Source organism: Mercenaria mercenaria, chromosome 13, assembly GCF_021730395.1.
Source record: "Mercenaria mercenaria strain notata chromosome 13, MADL_Memer_1, whole genome shotgun sequence".
NCBI lineage: Eukaryota > Metazoa > Mollusca > Bivalvia > Venerida > Veneridae > Mercenaria > Mercenaria mercenaria.
This window is the reverse complement of record NC_069373.1, coordinates 41,950,317-41,970,295: the sequence shown is the minus strand read 5'-3', so window position 1 is coordinate 41,970,295 and position 19,979 is coordinate 41,950,317. Positions and strand designations below refer to the sequence as shown.

The 19,979-nt window shown below is 35.2% G+C and overlaps 1 protein-coding gene across 1 annotated transcript in view; it reads left to right on the top strand.

Annotated features, from left to right (window-relative positions):
* The first annotated feature begins 5,692 nt into the window (after positions 1–5,692).
* LOC123529406 (pseudouridylate synthase 7 homolog) overlaps positions 5,693–19,979 on the top strand; it is a 29,647-nt gene continuing 15,360 nt past the window's right edge. The window contains 6 exon segments of the mRNA XM_053521625.1: positions 5,693–5,706; positions 9,341–9,719; positions 10,303–10,402; positions 10,827–10,931; positions 12,065–12,194; positions 13,481–13,592. Coding sequence (XP_053377600.1) covers positions 9,355–9,719; positions 10,303–10,402; positions 10,827–10,931; positions 12,065–12,194; positions 13,481–13,592 — 812 coding nt within the window. The 5' untranslated portion in view covers positions 5,693–5,706; positions 9,341–9,354.

Here is a 19,979-nt window from a genome sequence, read left to right as displayed (position 1 = left end):
CTACCTGTTCAGACCGTCGAATGAAAAACATTTTATAAATCCATAAAGCACGAAAACTTCGTGAATACACTTGACTGACCACTATCACGGTGGTCAGTCTAACATATCTCGGTACGGCATACGACCGTCAATAAATATATTTACTTGCACCTGTGTTAGTAGCTAACTACGTCATAGTTTTACATCCAATAGATCTACATACATGTATTAACTCATTTGCAATAATGTGGAAGTTTGTCTAATGTTTGTAAGCTCTATATACACAATTAGTTTATTTAGACATTTAGACACACTAATTGTATTTGATGAGGATATTCTACGGTTCAATCAAATTCTAATGATAGAATAATTTAGTGACAGATGCGCAAAGTGCATCATTAATATTTCTTTCAAATACAATAAATGGACATTTATTCTATACCTAGTTTTCTACTCCAGTCAGCTATTTGCAATTTACCAAGTGATTGTAAAAATGTACATGTATTTCCGTATTTCGTTTTAGTTGATGTAACTTTCTGAATACGTAAAATAGTTGACCGATGAAAATATCCGCATGTCGGAACATGAGTGATGTCGGCCCGTCCAATATGACTTTCGAATGGTTACGCTCATGCGAATACATGAACAATATTAAATCGGTTAATGAAATTAAAGGCATACTACTAAAGCCTTATTTTTCATGAAACTATTGTATTATTGAGAAAAAAAAACTTTCTGAAAATATATAACTAATTTTCGGGGGCTAGATTATTTGTGCTTGTTCCATTTTACGGAAACATTTTTACGGTTGTATTTCGGTAAAATATCGATGACAGTGATTATCGATTTTCACAGGAAGTTTACTTACATCTTATTGTCATCACAATGTGTTTGCAAAAGTTCTCTACCACATAAATCAGGAGAAGAAAATTAAAGAAACCTTATCAGTGAATATTTGTTGTTCTTGCAATGTTAATGTCTCCTAACGTCTGAGTCAATTGTTCGATTTTCCAGAATCTTGTATTTATATGAACAAACATAACTATGTGTACATTTAACATTATAAAGTTCTTTTCAAAACTCTTAAATATCTAAGATGTCGATACAAATTTGACAAACATACATGTTAGGAAGAAAACGTTGTTTCGGAATACGTGAATCAAACAGTTGATTATGCTTGTATACTAAATGACTTACCCAGGCCCGTTCCGGACACAATCCGACCAACAAGAAGGATATTCTTCCCAGGAGCAATTGCCATAACGATTGCGCCAGCTGTAAACAGGACGCTGGCAAACATGACCACTTTCTTCCGACCGATCCAATCTGTCAGGTTCCCGGCAATAAGCGCGAATACAGCTGCTGCCCCAACCGTTGCGCTCACTATTAATTCCTTCCATATTGTTGTGAGCTGGAAATTGACCTCAATTATTAACATGGAACCGGAAATAATACCGGTGTCATACCCGAAAAGTAATCCACCCATAGTCGCACAACACGTTATATAATACACATAAAATCTCGATCCTACTTCGTCTTCTTCCTGACTTTCAACAAAAAACTTTGAATCTTCCCTTTCTGAGTCCAGGCTTTCCGCGCAAAACTTTGTATAATCCTTTTCATCGGCTCTGTCTTGTATGAACAACTTTGAATCCTCTCTGACTGGCTCCTGGCTTTCAACACAGAATTTTGTGTCCACCTCGTCATTTTCCTGGTTGCCCAAATAAAATGTTGTCGTCTTTTCCTTTTCTTCCTTGCTGTGTACACAAAATTTAACGTCTCGGTCCCCATTCACAATTCTAGCTCCACATGTCCCTCCATTCTCTACACCCATTATTGAAAACACTTATTCTTCTGTACGTTATAAATGGCTCCTCCGTATTATTTATGACTGCCCAACACAAATCGTGACAAAAAACATCTCTGTAAAGTTTTACCAGAGGAATTATCAGACTCCAGTCTGCAACATTTTGAATAACGTCTGTATTGGATCAAGAAACTTAATAGCTCGTGCTCTGATACTGGTGATTGGAAATATGAGAAAGTTAAACACACAAGACACACTGTGACAAATTGGTCATAGCATGGCTCAGAATTATCAATTTTGTGGCTCTTTTGACAAAGTAGAACGTTGCATGTACTTTCGTGCACTTTCTTACATTGAAACTGCAAGACAATTTCCTTTTACAATGAACGAGGTTAGATGCCCATCATATTTTTGGTCAACGGCCGTCCCTGAGCGGTACTCCACTGTGTCTTTCCAGCTTGTCTGTTTGCTATGAGTGTGTGTGGTGCATACGCGCGTGCGTGTATGTGTATCTTGTGCACGTGCGTGGTTTGCGGTGTAAGGAGACTGCGCTTTTAGAGCGTGACTTGCCATGTTGAATACTCAGTTTTGCCTTTCTCCACTCCCCCCTACCCACTCCAAAACACCCGCCCTGTTATCTACTCCTTACCCCTTTTTTGTATTTTGCATATAATTAAAATGTACTTGTATTTTTGAAGCTTTCTTTTTGATACGAGCCTACTTTGTGATGCGTAGCTCTTTGGTTGTGTTTGGAGTGTTCTGTGCTTCCGGGAAATCTACCATTACCTTTTTTTCCATATCTTTCTGTAAAAAACGAAATTTTTGAAGTCACATATTTCAAAAACATTTTCTTTGAAATACTATTTTTAACAATTTAGTCATATTTTTGTGTTTATTCGTTTTACACTTTCGTAGACAAGTTACCTATGGGGAATATGCAACATTTGACATCATTTTTTTATTAGGAATAGCTTGGGGAGAATGAAAATCGGACTACAAATAAAGAAGATACAGCCATTTGAATACCATGTGGTCGTTTCGAGCAGTCACGGACGTCATCATTTTTTCCATCATGTGACTTTTGACATTACCCGATATATGGTTATTCATGATAATATATGTTTTTTAGTTTGTATTTAAAACTGTAAACATTGAATTGAAGTTCCAGCTGTAACTGTCTTTAACATGTTATTTAATTAATACTTGCCATAAATACCATGTTTGATCATTTCTGTATAAGGAAAGAACGATCATCGGACTTCACTATACCCAAAATGGCTGCCGTTTCAAAAGTTGATCATATAGAAATTGCAATATGTGCTTTGTATGTAGTCATCGTAGGAGATTCATGAAATTTTCGCCAGGTTACATGTTTCTTTAAGCTTTTTGAGCCTGTCGCTTGAACATGCCAAACCTAAACGTGTTTCTAGAATTTGCACTTTAAGTCATTGGAAACAGATGCAATTTCGGGAGAGAAAAAAAAACAGTTCGGAGGGTATATGTACAATTCTATAATATTTGTTAAGGACACAAGAAAATGTGGTACATAAGTAATATACAGGACTGCCAGTCAATGACTTTCAACCTGGAAGAAATTTTACAAGGCGGGCTTTGCTTGGGATATATGTATAGAGAGAGAGAGAGAGAGAGAGAGAGAGAGATGGTGAGATAGTTGATATATTGCAGTGTTATTTATTGTGGCACCGATGCAGACGTGTTCTGGAAATTGATTGCTATATAAAGTACTTCATACATAAATCTATACCGAACTCCTTTTTAACCAGAATTTCGTTCATCTTAGCATTTTAATGATAATAACAAAAAATATTAAAAACAACCAATTCCCATATATGTTTCCATAACATATAATCTGTCAGTAACTAAGTTTCAAAGCCTTCTCAGTAAGAAATACATAATGTATAGCAATAATTTCCTGATTTCTAAAAATTGTTCTTTTCTTTTATAGGCGTATGATCTTGAGGCCAGTGCCTTTAAGGTTTTGTATTACATTTCTTTAAAGGTGGTCAATCACATTTAATCAACATTTAATGACATTTTTTACTTTTTGTATATTCTGGTAGAGAATTATTTAAGGAACAAAAAGACCGATTACATAGAGTTAGATTCCTATTTGAAATGTATATTTTATTATTTTTATAAAATTTTGTAATTACTCCCCTTTAATATGAAAGTATATAAAAAGCTGGGTATTTCTTTTTATTTCGATACAATGTCTAGTTTCACATTTGCATTTGATAGACATATCAACTATTGAACAATCTGAACCAAAATGCAAGTTTTAAAGCTGTGTGTAGCTTCTGAATTCATTTATTTCCAATCTATCTTGGTTGCGCAACCAAGATAGGCAAAGGGAGGTAATAATTATTTTTCAAACTTGTGTTTCTAATGAATTCCATCTAAATACATAATTTTTAATGCAAATATTTTACAAATATATTACAATATGTCTAATATTTATACATTTCCTTAGGCAAAATATGTTTATCAAATTTATACTTATGATAAAATAACTCTATCTTGGTTGGGCAACCAGGATAGGAAAATGAAATTTTAATAATACCTCCAGTGAAAATCTAATTTGTATTAAGTGTTAAGTGAACATAAATGAGTGTAAATGATCAGATGCTAAAGTTTCGAACAAATCCGTTACATGGTCAAAATCTGATTATCCACCTTTAAAAGTGCGGGCGATCTGTGGTAAAATTTAGTGAAAGCCATCCGTAGTTTATGTAGTATTCCAGTTGTAATAAAAATGTTTTTTAATTAAAATAGTTCTAAAATTAAAATCCTCTTACTTTGATCAAGTTCTCGCGGAAGGCCTAATTATAGTAAAGGAACCAGCGTAATGGTGGACATGTATCTGAACACTAATTTTTCACTTGGCATGGCCGCAGAGGTCTAAATTAAAGCTGTTTTCTGTTTTAATTTCATTGTAGGTGCATTTTTGACATTTTGATAGAAAAAATGGGAGAGGATGTTGTATTTGGTGAAGTGAAACTCAATTTTAATATGAGTAGTACTTCCAGGTCACAGCAGTGTGATTTTGATGTGATTTTACAGTAAGCAAATGTGACAAGAGAAATCTCTCTTAGAAGATACATGACCCATACTTTTCTCTTCATTTTATATCAGTTTTATCATAACTGTTTAAAATAAGGTAAGGATTTGTTCTCTGAAAGGGGTCTAGCTATGTTTGGTAGTTTTTAAAAAATGTCAGTTTTATATAGAATATATAGGGAATATTATTTAGTGTAGTGTGACCAGGAAGAATAAATTGTGATATATAGACACCGTATGATGTTGCTCGATGGACAAATCCGTTCAGTTAGGGGAAACTGACAAGTTTATAGTTGAAATCGCCTCTTTTGCTATTTAGGCCTCATGATTTTTCTTTCTAAATTGCTGTTGAAAGCCATGTTTAATTTAATAAGCATACTGGAATATGTATAACGTCAGAAACAAATTTATGGACTCCATATGTAGGCCTAAGTTTTGATGATATTGTTTTTCTGCAAAATGAAAAGCATTGCAAAACTGACAGTCAGTCACAGTGCCTCAAAATATAGAAAGGTAAGATTATGCAAAAAGACAATAAATGGAATGGTATGATTAAGTAATACAGTCGTTCTAAAAAAAGATATTAAAAAGGTATGATTTGTTCTGGAATGTTATGATTTATAAGTAATACAGTCGTTCTAAAAAAAAATGATATTAAAAATGTATGATTATTTTTCTCGCACTGTTACCGACGCATTTTGTGGAATAGTAGTAGAATCTATGCAAATCAACTTAATTAAGATACGCTGCGATTGGATCAGATAATTTTATTTTAGATCCTGTACGGATACCGTACGTCAAGGTACTGATTATAACAAAGATATAAACTCTTCTTGGTGGAGGTAGAGTAAATTTTTTTTCTATTTTTTGTTATGGATTTTCCTGGTATTTTCTGACATATCACTCTTTAAATCATGTGAATTTCTAATAACATATGTCCACTGGCATGAACAGTTTATTTTCTATACTAGTTTATCATAACAACCTGAAAGTCTTTACATTTCCAGTATTGTCATTTGTTTTCGCGATCAAAAATCTCAAATATTTTGGTTAGCGGTTATTAAATGAATATTTCCGAAGGCCATATTTTAACTGACATTATTAACTCGACTATTCGAAGACTAGTCTAGCTATTCTACTCATCCTGGCTTCGGCGTCGCACCTTGGTTAAAGTTTTGCATATATGTCATATGGCTATCATTTCAAGGCATATAGCTTTGAAACTTATGTTTTCTTTTTCTAGGTCAATTACCAACCTCACTGGGTCAGGTCCCATAACTCTGACATGTATTTTGAGCAAATTATGCCTGGTTAAAGTTTTACATGCAAGTTACTGTCTCCAAAACTAATTTAGATACTGAATTGAAACTTCACATGTGTCTTCGGGGTTATAAAACTAGTTGATAGCATCATATCTCATAACTCTGACCAGCATTTTTGCCAAATCATGCCCCCTTTTGGACTTACAAAATCCTGGTTAAAGTTTTGCGTACAAGTACATATAGCTATTACTTGAAGGCATATAGATTTTAAACTTATTTTTTCTTTTTCTAGATCAATTACCAACCTCACTGGGTCATGTCCCATAACTCTGACATGTATTTTGGGCAAATTATGCCCCCTTTTGGACTTAGAAAAATTCTGGTTAAAGTTTTGCATATGCAAGTTACTATCTGCAGAACAAATGCAGATATTGAATTGAAAAGTCACATGTGCCTTCAGGGTTATAAAACTAGCTGATTGCATCAAGTCCCATAACTCTGACATGCATTTTGGTCAAATTATGTCCCCTTTTGAACTTAAAACTTCTGGTTAAAGTTTTGCATGCAAGTTACTATCTCAAAAACTAATGCAGATACTGGATTGAAACTCTATAGATATTTTAACATTTAGGGTAATATTTTCCTGCTTCTGGGACAATAATTCGAATAGTCGAGCATTGGCTGTCTTACGGACAGCTCTTGTTTTTTATTGGCATTAAACATTTCATTACGCATTTCCATCAGTAAATCTAAGATATTTACGAAGTGCAGGCACTCAACATGTGTAAACAAAATAAAGTTTTGCTGTTTCATGGATTTACAGGGATATAAATTAGCAGGGGCACAATAGATTTTGGGCTGGGGCTGGGCTGGGCTGGGCCCCTAAATTGTTGGAGAAAATGCCCATATAACTAATGTTAAACATTTATTTTTGACAGTCTGGGCCCCTAAATAAAAATAGCTAGTTTATATCCCCAAAGGTGTAGGTGTATAGGTGTATTAAATGAAATTAGTTCCTACATAGACTATGATAGAGTCATCATCATCATTGTGGTGTTTTATTAATTTGAAAAATGCTGTTAATACATGGTGGTTCTAGGAAGTATACAGTTAAATGGTCATTACAACTGTTGAACAGTGTTCAACTCTTCTATTTTAGCTATTGGACTCACCCATGCGTCGGCGTCAGCATCCCGATTTGGTTAAGGTTTTGTAGGTAAGCTGATATCTCAGTAACCGCTTGTGGGAATGGATTGAAACTTCACACACTTATTCACTGTGATAAACTGACCTACATTGCAAAGGTTCCATAACTTTATTTTGCTTTTTTACAAAATTATGCCCCTTTTTCGACTTAGAAATTCTTGGTTAAGGTTTTGTATGTAAGCTGGTATCTCAGTAACCACTTGTGGGAATGGATTGAAACTTCACACACTTATTCACTGTGATAAACTGACCTACATTGCAAAGGTTCCATAACTCTATTTTGCTTTTTTACAAAATTATGCCCCTTTTTCGACTTAGAAATTCTTGGTAAAGGTTTTGTATGTAAGCTGGTATCTCAGTAACCACTTGTGGGAATGGATTGAAACTTCACACACTTGTTCACTGTCATGATCTGACATGCACTGTGTAGGTCCCATAACTCTACTTTGCATTTTTTTCAAAATTATGCCCCTTTTTCGACTTAGCTGTTTTTGGTTATGTTTTTGTATGTAAGCTGGTATTTCAGTATCCACCTATGGGAAAGGATTGAAACTTCACGCACTTGTTCACTTTATGAGCTGATAAGCACTGTGAAGGTTCCATAACCCTTTTTCCCATTTTTACAAAATTATGCCCCTTTTTCGACTTTCGTATTAATTCAATTGACAAGGCTGTTGAATAGTCGAGCGTTGCTGTCCTCCGACAGCTCTTGTTTGCTAGACTAGATCACACTTGGCGCTTGGTTTCCTACTAATTAGCCTTCCTACCTTACTAATTTTGTGGGTGTTACCCGAAACATACAGTTTTACGCCTTGCAGACCTAGGGTGCTGCTGACCTGTTTTTCATTTCAATTTTACTAGAGGACTTTTGTCAGGGGTGCCAAACAGTTGTAAGCCTTAAATTTATTAGCTCACATGAACCGAAGGCTTAGGATGAGCTGTTAGTACAGGTGGATGGTCAGGCGTCCATCGTCCCACATCCTTCATCCATAGTTTACATAAATATCTTCTCCTCTGACACTACAGGTCAGAATTACAACAAACTTGGCCTGTAACATCCTTGCAAGGTCCTCTCTCAAGTTTGATCAAATTGGATCCACTTGACCCCTTCTGCATGCAGCTAGAGCGAAAAAATAGAAATATCTTTAAATGATTTCTTGTCATGAACCACTTGATTATCTTCATCAAACTTGGTCTGAAGCATTATTATAAAGTCTACTCTCAAATCTGTTCAGATGAGGGCAACTGGCCTCTTTTAGGGCAACTAGAGCTAAAAATAGAAGAACCTTGTAACATCTTCTTCCGATCAACCACATTATGGAGAGTCACCAAACTTGGTTTGTAGCATCATTAAAAGGTCCTCTCTAAAATGTATGAGAATGTGGGAGCTTGGTAAAAAATAGAACTACTTTTAAACTACAGTCTTCTCCCAGATTTGTTCAAATTGGCCAGTGGCCCCTTTTTGGGTTGCTACAGCTGTAAACAGAAAAACCTTGGAATGACTTCTTCTCATGAACAGAATGTTAGATCTTCATGAAAATCGGGTCTGTAGCATCTTTGCAAGATCCTCTCCCAACTTTGCACCTGGCACCTTTTAAGGGTCATTAGTTTATACTAAACACAGGTGTTACAGTTTATGATTCAGTCTTTTATACATAGTATTCATGGTCAAAGAGTAAAAAAGCTATTGTTAGAAAAACACAGGTGTTACAATTTATGATTCAGTCTTTTATACATAGTATTCATGGTCAAAAAATAAAAAAGCTATTGTTAGAAATAGCCTCTTAATTAAAGAGAGGGGCGGGTAGTCCCTTAAAATACATGTACGTGCACTTCTGTTGTTATAGGACATGAATGAGGTTGAAGTGTTCTGAGTAGAAATTAAAATGATGAAGTTGTATGAAAATGCTCCTTTTGCAATTTAAGCAGTGTCTAGTTTGGGCTTTTCATATGTCAAGTGGGTATTTTTTGTTTGTGTGTGTTTAAATCTACAAAAGTATTTTTTTAGATCTATCAACAAAAATGGATGAAGTGACAGACTCTGTGTCTCCCCCTGCTGCAAAGAAACTGAAAGTTGATGCAGATGTTTCTGAAAAGTCTGAAGAACCAAGTGCTGTAACAAAGGATGTGCCCAAATTGGAAGTACTGGAAAATGTTCAGGAAGGGAGAACTATTGTGAAGTCAGTTGAATCAAAACTTGACAAAATAGAATGTGAAGTGCCAGCAAGTGATCAGGATGAGTCTAAATCATCAGTGGATGGTGATGCTAGTAAAAAAACAAAAACTAAGCAAACTGAAGATGTTTCATCAAGGGTTCTTGAAGCTGATGTAGGAATCCAAGAGTACATTAGTCCTTATCCTGGTTTTCAAGCTGTGATAAAACAAAGGTTGTATTTTAGTTTATTGATTTTGGCTTAGGTTTACTTGATTTCTTTCATCTATACAGCAAATTTGAATTTTTATTAAATAAGATTTGGTATATATGAGTCGTGCCATGAGAAAACCAACATAGTGTATTTGCGACCAGCATGGATCCAGACCAGCCAGGCCTGCGCATCCGCACAGTGTGGTCAGGATCCATGCTGTTTGCTAACGGGTTCTCTAATTGCAATAGGCTTTGAAAGCGAGCAGCATGGATCCTGACCAGACTGCGCTGATGCGCAGGCTGGTCTGGATCCATGCTGGTCGCAAATGCACTATGTTGGTTTTCTCATGGTACGGCTCATATAACAATGGTGTAGATTTCTACCAAAAATGACATTGATGATTAGCCACTTTTTGCTATGTAAGATTCACCTCTTGAACAATGTTTTGACCACCTACTTTGATTAAGGTATGCTAGTATACTAAACTCTGATCTGAACTATCTGTTAGATGAATGTGTTTGTTTATTGTTGTTTTCTTTGGCTACTGACTTTGTCATTTACTTTTACATACTTTTGTCATTTTTGCTTGAGATATCTGTTCTAGGTATTCAGATTTTCTTGTGAATGAAATCAACCAAGATGGTAAAATAGTTTAGCTAACCAATACAGAACTACCACCTGCAGTGCCTGAACAGAATATACAAGTAAGTTCAAACCAAGATGGTAATATGCTTACCAATACAGATCTTCCATCTGTGTTACCTATACAGAACACAACGTGCTGAGTTACAGCAAAACTGTTAACCGAGAGGGAGGTATTTCCATCCCTACATTCAGCTGGTGATAGATTCATTTTCCTGCATACTATGTATTTCCAGAGAAGTAAGACGAGTTTTTCCAGCACTGGTAAAAACACAGGAAAATCCTGTCTGGCATTCAAGAATTAGAAATATTGTTTTACTGTGGATATGCAGCAGCAAAAAGTACAACAATAAGACATTGTTTCCTAAATGTAACAATTAATTGTCTGTTGAAGACATTTATCACTTAACATCATATTATTTTGAAGTAACATTTGTTAGGACTCGTCCCATGTATTCTAAGTAAGACTAATTCTGTTTGTTTCAGGCTAGCAATTATGCAGCTGTCTCCGGACTGATTAGTGATGAAGACATAGAAAAACTGAAAGAACTCCAAACATCAGGAGACAAGAAAAAGACCATTTTGATAAAGGTATGAATGAAAATTTTCACAGTTAAGGGTGTATCTGCCTAGTCTGTATGTCCGTATGGCCAGAAGTCTTGTGTGTCCAACTCCTCCCACACTATTAACCTCATTTGCTTCAAACTTCCACAGATGAACAAGCTTGATATGCAGATGACCATAAAGAAAGGAACTTTTGGTGTGACTATTTTTACGGCAGTTGTGACCTTTTGATAGTTTTGCTATTTGGAATATAGAGAAACATCTTGTGTGTCTAATTCCTCCCACACTATCAGCCTGATTTGCTACAAAATTTCACAGATGAACAAGGTTGATATGCAGATGACCATAAAGGAAGGAACTTTTGCCATGTCTATTTTTACCACAGTCGGCCCTTTAACAGTGTTGCTATATAGATATAGAGAAAACTCTTGTGTGTCCAACTGTTCTAACACTATTGAAAGGATATGCTTGAAAGTTTCACAGATGAAGGACCTTGATGTGAAGATTACCATAGATAATTTTATTTTTTTTCTGTGGCTATTTTTTCCCCTAGAATTACAGCCCTTTCTCAACACCTCATACACTTTTTGAAGGAATGGATTCAAAGTTGCTCGGATGCACCTCCTTACCTGAATATGACCATGAAGGACTGTGCAGTATGTGGGGGCATACAATATTAGTTTTTATTAAATGTCTTGATAGTTAACATTGATAAAAATACACGGAATGCTTTTACTGGTATAATATATGAGATGATGACTAAAAGTTTGTTTCTAATCTTGAAGATGGTCAGCTTGACAGGGGTGGCAAATTCAATTGTCCATATTGCCCAGGTTGTCCCAAAGCTTGTACGGACAAGTGAAATTTGACCAGAATCTACTATATAACTATCAAACGGACAAGTACAAAATAGCAATTGACAAAAACATACAAGCAAGTCAAAATCAGATTTCGCCACCCCTGCTTGATTAACAGATAGTTTAATTTGCTGGTGTTTGATGTGTTGCTGCTAATCCAATGTTGTTTATAGTGTAATAAAACTGTAAATAGTTTATAGGGACATGCCTTGTTGTTTGTGACACTTCATAATCGTACACAATTTAAACAGAATATTTCAGTCTTTTTAACCTATTTATCAAATATATTAATATATATCACAGACAAGTGAGGACAAGTCAGTGAGAGCCAAGCTGCATGGTGCAATCGAGACAGGATTTCCAGGAATAAATACAAGTACAGTTACCAGAGATGATCAGAAATATATTGAAGCTAGAATTACTAATAATCGAGGTATGTGTATTTAATGGTTTGATTGTATTTAGTCACCACCGGTAACCCATATGGGTAATTCCTCCAGAAGACTATTCGTAATGTTAGTAGAAGAATAGTGCAAGATACAGAAGACGCTCCAATTCCAGAAGCTTCCTTGGTTCTTTGGTGTGCCAGGTGTAAAGCACCTATACACAGGACTCTTATCCCAATGTTAGCAATTTTTAGTTGGAGGAGCAGGGGCTCGAACTCACGACCCCTGGTGGAGTAGTCAGACAGTGTTACCACTGGACCACTGCATCCACTGTTATTTAATGGTCTGTTCCAGTCACCAAATAGAATGAAGTCATTTAATTTCGTGAGCCTGAGATTTGATGGTTTAGGCCAAAACCATTGTTTCATAGAGATGTGATTTAGAAAATCCACTTTAGATGATCAAATGAATAGATACTCTGTTTGTTCGCTTGGATATATTATATATGTGGATTGGAGCAATCTGCAAAAGTTAGTCCCCCTTGAAACTTGTAAACTGTGCTTGTTATTACATAAACTCTAGATATTTGAAACTTCATTGCTACAGACGTTTAAAAAATGTACCCGTCTGCTTAGCTCAGTGGGCAGAATACACAACTATAAATCAAGGTGTAATCTAGTGTGCTCAAGATGATTTGAAAGAGTTTCCCCACCCATGTTACATGTGGAAAAGTTGTAATTTCAATGTGGACAGTAATTGGTACTGGTGCAGAATCTAGGAACACTGCATAGGTTAATTGATTTCCATTGCTTAGCTGAAATACTGTTGGAAAAAATGGTGTCAGTCCGAAAGAAAACAAACAAAAATGTTAATTTCATCAGGCATAAAACTTTAAATTTGCTACAATCTGACTACCTCCTTTCATAGGTCTTAATTTGAAAAAAGTTGTTCAAAAAGGAAAAAAGGAGGAATATATGTAATATAGTGAATACTGTAAAATCATTTAATTTTATGGACATGAAATTTTGTGGTTTTGGTCAAAATGGCAATTTCATGGTGATATGAATACATGGATTTCAACTTTTGAACATGAAATAAATGGGAATTTTACTTGTTCTTTAGGATTAAATTTCATGGATTGACTCAACCATGAAATCCACGAAAATTAGTCCCCCACGAATATTCATGATTTCACAATATGTAATTATGATATTCTCAAGTTCCATAGCTTTTTCTCTGTTGAATATTAGAGTGAAAGCTTTTATAAGACTATATCTGAAATGGAAATAGTAAAGGTTCAATGAAACATGAAGGTTATATATATTTGTAACAGGTAATGGTTTACGAAAGTGGCCCAAGGGCAGAGGGGACTATTGTAGGTTTGTGTTGTACAAAGAGGCCAAAGATACAATGGATGCAATAGGACTTATATCTGGTAAAATGAGGTAAGTATATTTTCTCCTTTGTCATTTCAATAAATTTAATTTATTATTTGCTCTGATATAGCCATTTCTTTCTAATTATTTTGAGGCAAAGTATACTGGGCATGGCGTTAGCAACCAAAGCTAGAGAACAGCATCAAGGTCATAACCATATCGTCATATGAGACACCAGCTTCATTTTACCAGGTCTCAATGTTACAAAACTGAGTTTGAGACCCTACTCAAAAGGAAGCCTTCTCTTAACCATATCTTCATATTAGCGAGTAAGATATGGAACAAAAAATGGCAAAGATGTTCCCCTTTGTGAAGAAAGCACCAAAGTTTGCATGAAATTACTTTAATGTATCCCAAATCCTACAAGAGGAGGAGACACGCTATATCTGCACTGGAACCTCCTTTTAAATCAGTTTAAAAAAGGGAGGTAAAAATGTCTTGAAAATAATAATATTTTTTCCTTTAAATTGAAATTTATCTATAAAGTAATGTTTCATATGATCTAAACATGGATAACATATCACTAGCATAGCCAAACAACCATTTGGTATTGACAATATACAAAGTTTACTACAAAATACTTTTATTTCTCAAGATGCATACTAAAAAGGGAGGCAATCAGATTTTATTGTACGTTTAATTTCATAACTGCGTGTGAAAAGATGTTTCTTATGAAGAAAGAATGAAAGTTTTATTATAAAGTTTTACTGGATCGGAAATGGACTACATATACGATTTGTTGACTTGAATAGACCGAAACATGAGGCCCCAAAGGGGAACTACCTTTTATTTATTTCAATTAAATATATCTACAACAATTTCAAAAATGTTAATTCATTACCTTAACCAATTATAAACCTTGACACAAAATTTATTCAATTACATTTTATACACATTCAATATACATGACTCAGGAAAAATAATATGAGGTCCTTAAAGGGGAAATTGTTAAAAATCACACTTTAAGGGCAAATTAATTTATTTCAATCGTTAAAATGTCATATTTCTGAACTTAACATAAGTAAAAAAACAGAATTCATGGATCAAATGTATAACATATCAAAAAAAGTAAAAACTATTCACATGTTTAGGTCCATGAGTTAACCTATATATCTGTATTTTTATTAGGGCAATGAATTTATATAAAAAGAGAGGTCCTTCAATGGATCATTTTTGTATGTTACATAACAGTATAATATGACATAATCAAGTTTTCAAATCAAACGACTCATCCAAAGACCCATAAAATAAAAGAAACTGATATTTACACCCGTTCAATAGATATCTTAGAATTGTAACAGGTTTCCCATTACTTCTCTAATACATTTGTTTGACAAATTTATATTTCTTATACATGAATGTGTTATTGCACTGGCATTTAATTGGTTCTATGAAGTGTACATAGTAATGAAAGTCAAGTGTCATTACTGGTCAATCCAGATTCAACAGAATTAAGCAATGCAAGGGTCACAATTAAGGTATACAGACACTAAAAAGAAAACTGGCACGGAAAAATCATGGTAGTTGCAAAATGGCGCATTCAAAGAGTCCTCCTTCTTTGCTCTGTAGAGCTTTTTTCCTTCCTTTTTTACATTTTGTTTGCTGAAATCACATAACAGATCTATCCTTGACATGTAGGAAGCATTTTTGCAATAATATGATAGCATGACAGATTTACTATGGAAATGTAGGTCATACAATTTGAGGTATCATTTTTAGTTGATATTGTAGTTGGTTTGTTTGACTGAAGTACATGACTCCCTTTTGATGTTTTTTTCAGCACTGACAATATTCTTTAAGAAAATGTAAAAATGTAAGCTACAGACATTTAAAACGGGACCTGCTGTGTGCTGTAGCCATTTAAAATTTGTCAACTTTATCTAGAATAAAGAAGGCCAGCTATTTAGTATGTCCATACCTTAATGTCTCCACAAACATGGCTTCATATATAAATATTAGAAATGTGAACATCAGGTAATTTAGATGTTTTCATGCTGTCTATTTCCTTTAGGAACTAGAATTTTATCTGGCACCATTTACTGACTTACAGCTTGCTACCTTTGTCCATAACACGACCATGTATTGTTCCAAAAGTTTGAAGTCACAACATGTGGTGCACTAACTGGTATGCGAAATGGTACACATTTGTTTGCCGTAAATGCATAAAAACAAAACCACAAAGGCATAATGTTACGAGCAACCAACACTGATACACACTGCTACTTTCTATAGTAAAACAGTTTGCTAGTTGTTAGCTGTAGCTTCATTTGGCTGTTTCCAACAGTTCTGGTACATGCTGACTTATTCCGTAGTAAGCCGTCTTTTTGGCATAAAAACAAGGACAAAAATAGGAAAAGACACGTAAAAGAACGTAGACTTAAAGCTAACATTCTTTATAATGCATTATCTGGTTGTGATACTGTCTTAATACGTTTGCAGAAAAATCAAAATGAAGCCAGAGAATATATTTTCTTAAGCAATTAGACGTATTGAAAGCACCCCCTGAGAGATGTTCACGTATGTAGCAAATATCATTGTATCAAGCAGGTTGTAGACAGGCATTTATAGCATACATTGACATTGCTAATCATGTCAACTAGAAATGGTCAATAGAACTGGTACTTTGCTTTAATTATGTAATACACTTCATAATTAGCTGCTATAAGTTAAAGGAAACTGATCAATGCAACTACAAGAATACATACGAAGGCAGATATAAATGTATCAAGCCAATCCTGTGTACTTAGACATTTTGAAGACATATGTGCTTGAGAGTGAAATACTGGCAAACCTATTATTGTTTTAGTTAAATATTGAAAGGGTTGTTTAGGGTAACCTGATTTCAATTTTTTTAAGTTCACAAAAAATGTTTGGGACATTACCCTAAACAAGCAATTATTCTAGGACTTATAACTGCGCTACTGAGAGGTATTCCTAACTCTGTACTGAACAAAGAGCACATATCAGCTATGATTATAACTAGGACGGCTAGTATATTTTAAGGAGACATTGTTTATAAACTAATCGATTAATCTTTACCTTAAAAAACTTACATCTAACTCTATTTGGTATGACCCTCTTTATTTCTGTATCATATTTTCATCTTAAGCTATTTTTATATGTAACTATTTGCGTTCTTGGGGTGTCTGCAGTAAATCACTGCACTTTAGAAATGTTTATAGTTTTAAGCTCTGTAGAGGGGTTCAGTGAGAGAGACCGTCTAGTGGTAAAGGTGTTGTCAGATCAATAGGAAGGTTAATCTGTCCTACAATACCAGTGCTATTTTCAAGAAATCAGAATTTACACTGATTCTACAACTTGAAATCTTTATCTAATTCAAATAAATTAGTATTGAATATAGTATAAATTACTAATAAATACAACAAAACATTTAGTTCACATTCCATTTTCTTTTGTTGTAAAGAAAGCATTTGGATGATCGTATGCTTTAGCTTGAAGTCATTAATTGTCTTGAAAAACATATAAATTATGTTTTGTATAATACGTTTTACATGAATTTAAATAAGATATTGAATTACAAGAAAGACACAAAATAACACCTTCTATAGCTGCTCTTTTGAATGCTTGATAATATGCATAGGGAAATCAAACTATCGGTACCCCATGTAAGTATAAGTGCTGTAAAATCGATTATATGAATTACAGTATGTAGTACTACGTATATGTGAACTTGTTTTATAAAATACCCTTAATGAACCTCAAAATGTAAGGAATGTTTAAATAATATTTTGATATAATTAAATACTAAAATTAGTTTTGTTTACCTGAGTGATATAATATTCACACTTAAAAATAAAGTCATCCTGTAAATGAAATTTTTAAACAATTTTCCCCCTTTTAGGGCCTCATCTATGTCATTTGTTAGTGTCCTATATATCAAATGTGTATAAAATGTAACTAAATAAATATTATGTCAATAATAGTTACTTATTTTGGTTTTAAATTAACCTTTTGGACATTGCTTTCAAAAATATATGATTAAAATAAATAAAATATAGGTCCCTTTTTGGGGCCTCATTTTAAGCTAATTGAGGTTAGCGAACTGCGTGTCTCCTCCTTTTTTTGAATTCAGCATACTTCAAAATAGTTACATACAAAGTTTGGTGCTTTCTTCACAAAAGGAAACATCTTTTTCCTATAACCTACTCACTATATGAGACACTAGCTTGATTTTACCTGGTCTGAAGGTTATAAAAGTGATTTATAGACCATTTTCAAAAGGAAGCCTTTCCATTGGTCAGTTTCAAAACTCAGCCCAGAATCAGCCAGTCAAATGCTGCAGTTTTGAGATTGGTTTCCAAATAGAGTTTTATAGCCTCAGAGCTTGCTTGTGTGTCAGCTTGAGATTGATTCAGATAAAGATCAGCCTTTATTTCTCATTCTAGCTTCTAAAACAAAGTGCAAGTCAGCCAAGTTTAACTAAAAAAATAATGTTTTCGAAACTGGTATGGTATACTTGTCAAGTCAAGTCGAGTAATGTCAATTACAAATTCGGAGGCAAAGCAAATAACATAAGCTCTAATGAGCTTTTTATTATGTCTCCCCCAGGAGACATATTGTTTTTGCCCTGTCCGTCCGTCCGTACGTCACACTTCATTTCCGAGCAATAACTGGAGAACCATTTGACCTAGAACCTTCAAACTTCATAGGGTGGTAGGGCTGCTGGAGTAGATGACCCCTATTGTTTTTGGGGTCACTCAGTCAAAGGTCAAGGTCACAGGGACCTGAACATTGAAAACAATTTCTGATCAATAACTAGAGAACCACTTGACCCAGAATGTTGAAACTTCATAGGATGATTGGCCATGAAGAGTAGATGACCCCTATTGATTTTGGGGTCACTCAGACAAAGGTCAAGGTCACAGGGGCCTGAACATTGAAAACCATTTCCGATCAATAACTAGAGAACCACTTGACCCAGAATGTTGAAACTTCATAGGATGATTGGTCATGAAGAGTAGATGACCCCAATTGATTTTGGGGTCACTCCATCAAAGGTCAAGGTCACAGGGGCCTGAACATGGAAAACCATTTCCGATCAATAACTAGAGAACCACTTGACCCAGAATGTTGAAACTTCATAGGATGATTGTACATGCAAAATAGATAACCCCTATCGATTTTGGGGTCACTCCATTAAAGGTCAAGGTCACAGGGGCCTGAACATTGAAAACCATTTCTGGTCAGTAACTTGAGAACCACTTGACCCAGAATGTTGAAGCTTAATAGGATGATTGGTTATGCAGAGTAGATGACCCCTAACAATTTTGGGGTCACTCTGTGAAAGGTCAAGGTCACAGGGGCCTGAACATTGAAAACCATTTCCGGTCAGTAACTTGAGAACCACTTGACCCAGAATGATGAAACTTCATAGGATGATTGGTCATGCAGAGTAGATGACCCCTAACGATTTTAGGGTCACTCTGTTAAAGGTCAAGGCCACAGGGGCCTGAACATGGAAAACCATTTCCAATCAATAACTTGAGAACCTCTCGACCCAGAATGTTGAAACTTCATAGGATGATTGTTCATGCAGAGTAAATGACCCCTATTGTTTTTGGGGTCACTCCGTTAAAGGTCAAGGTCACAGAGGCCTGAACATTGATAACCAGTTCCGATCAGTAACTTGAGAACCACTTGACCCGGAATGTTGAAACTTCATAGGATGATTGAACATGCAGAGTAGATGACCCCTATTGATTTTGGGGTCAGTCTATTAAAGGTCAAGGTCACAGTGGCCTGTTTATGTAAAATCATTTTTTGGAAATAACTTGAGAACCACTTGACCTACTATGTTGAAACTTAATAGGATGATTGGACATGCAGAGTAGATGACCCCTATTTATTTTGAGGTCACTTGATCAAAGGTCAAGGTCACAGGAGCCTGAACAGTGACTTGAGAACCACTAGGCCAAGAGTGTTGAAATTTAGCGGGATGACTGGACATGCCAAGTAGATGATCCCTATTGCAGCCAACCATCAGTGTCTCTTTGACTTTCGCTCCTGACCCCTATTGACTTCTTGCCTATAGGACTTTGCATTAGGGGAGACATGCGCTTTTTTACAAAAGCATTTTCTAGTTTTTATTTTTTTTCGTTGAGTTTAACGTCGCACTGGCACATTTATAGGTCATATGTTGACTTTCCTTTAAGGAAAGACCCCAGTTACCCCTCCATGCATTATTTCATAACGAGCGGGCAACTGGGTAGAACTACCGACATTCCATAAGCCAGCTGGATGGCTTCCTCACATGAAGAATTCAACGACCTGAGTGAGGCTCAAACCCACATCGGTGAGGGGCAAGTGATTTGAAGTCAGTGGCCTTAACCACTCGGCCACGGAGGCCCACCTAATGAGCTTTTTACACTGACCTTG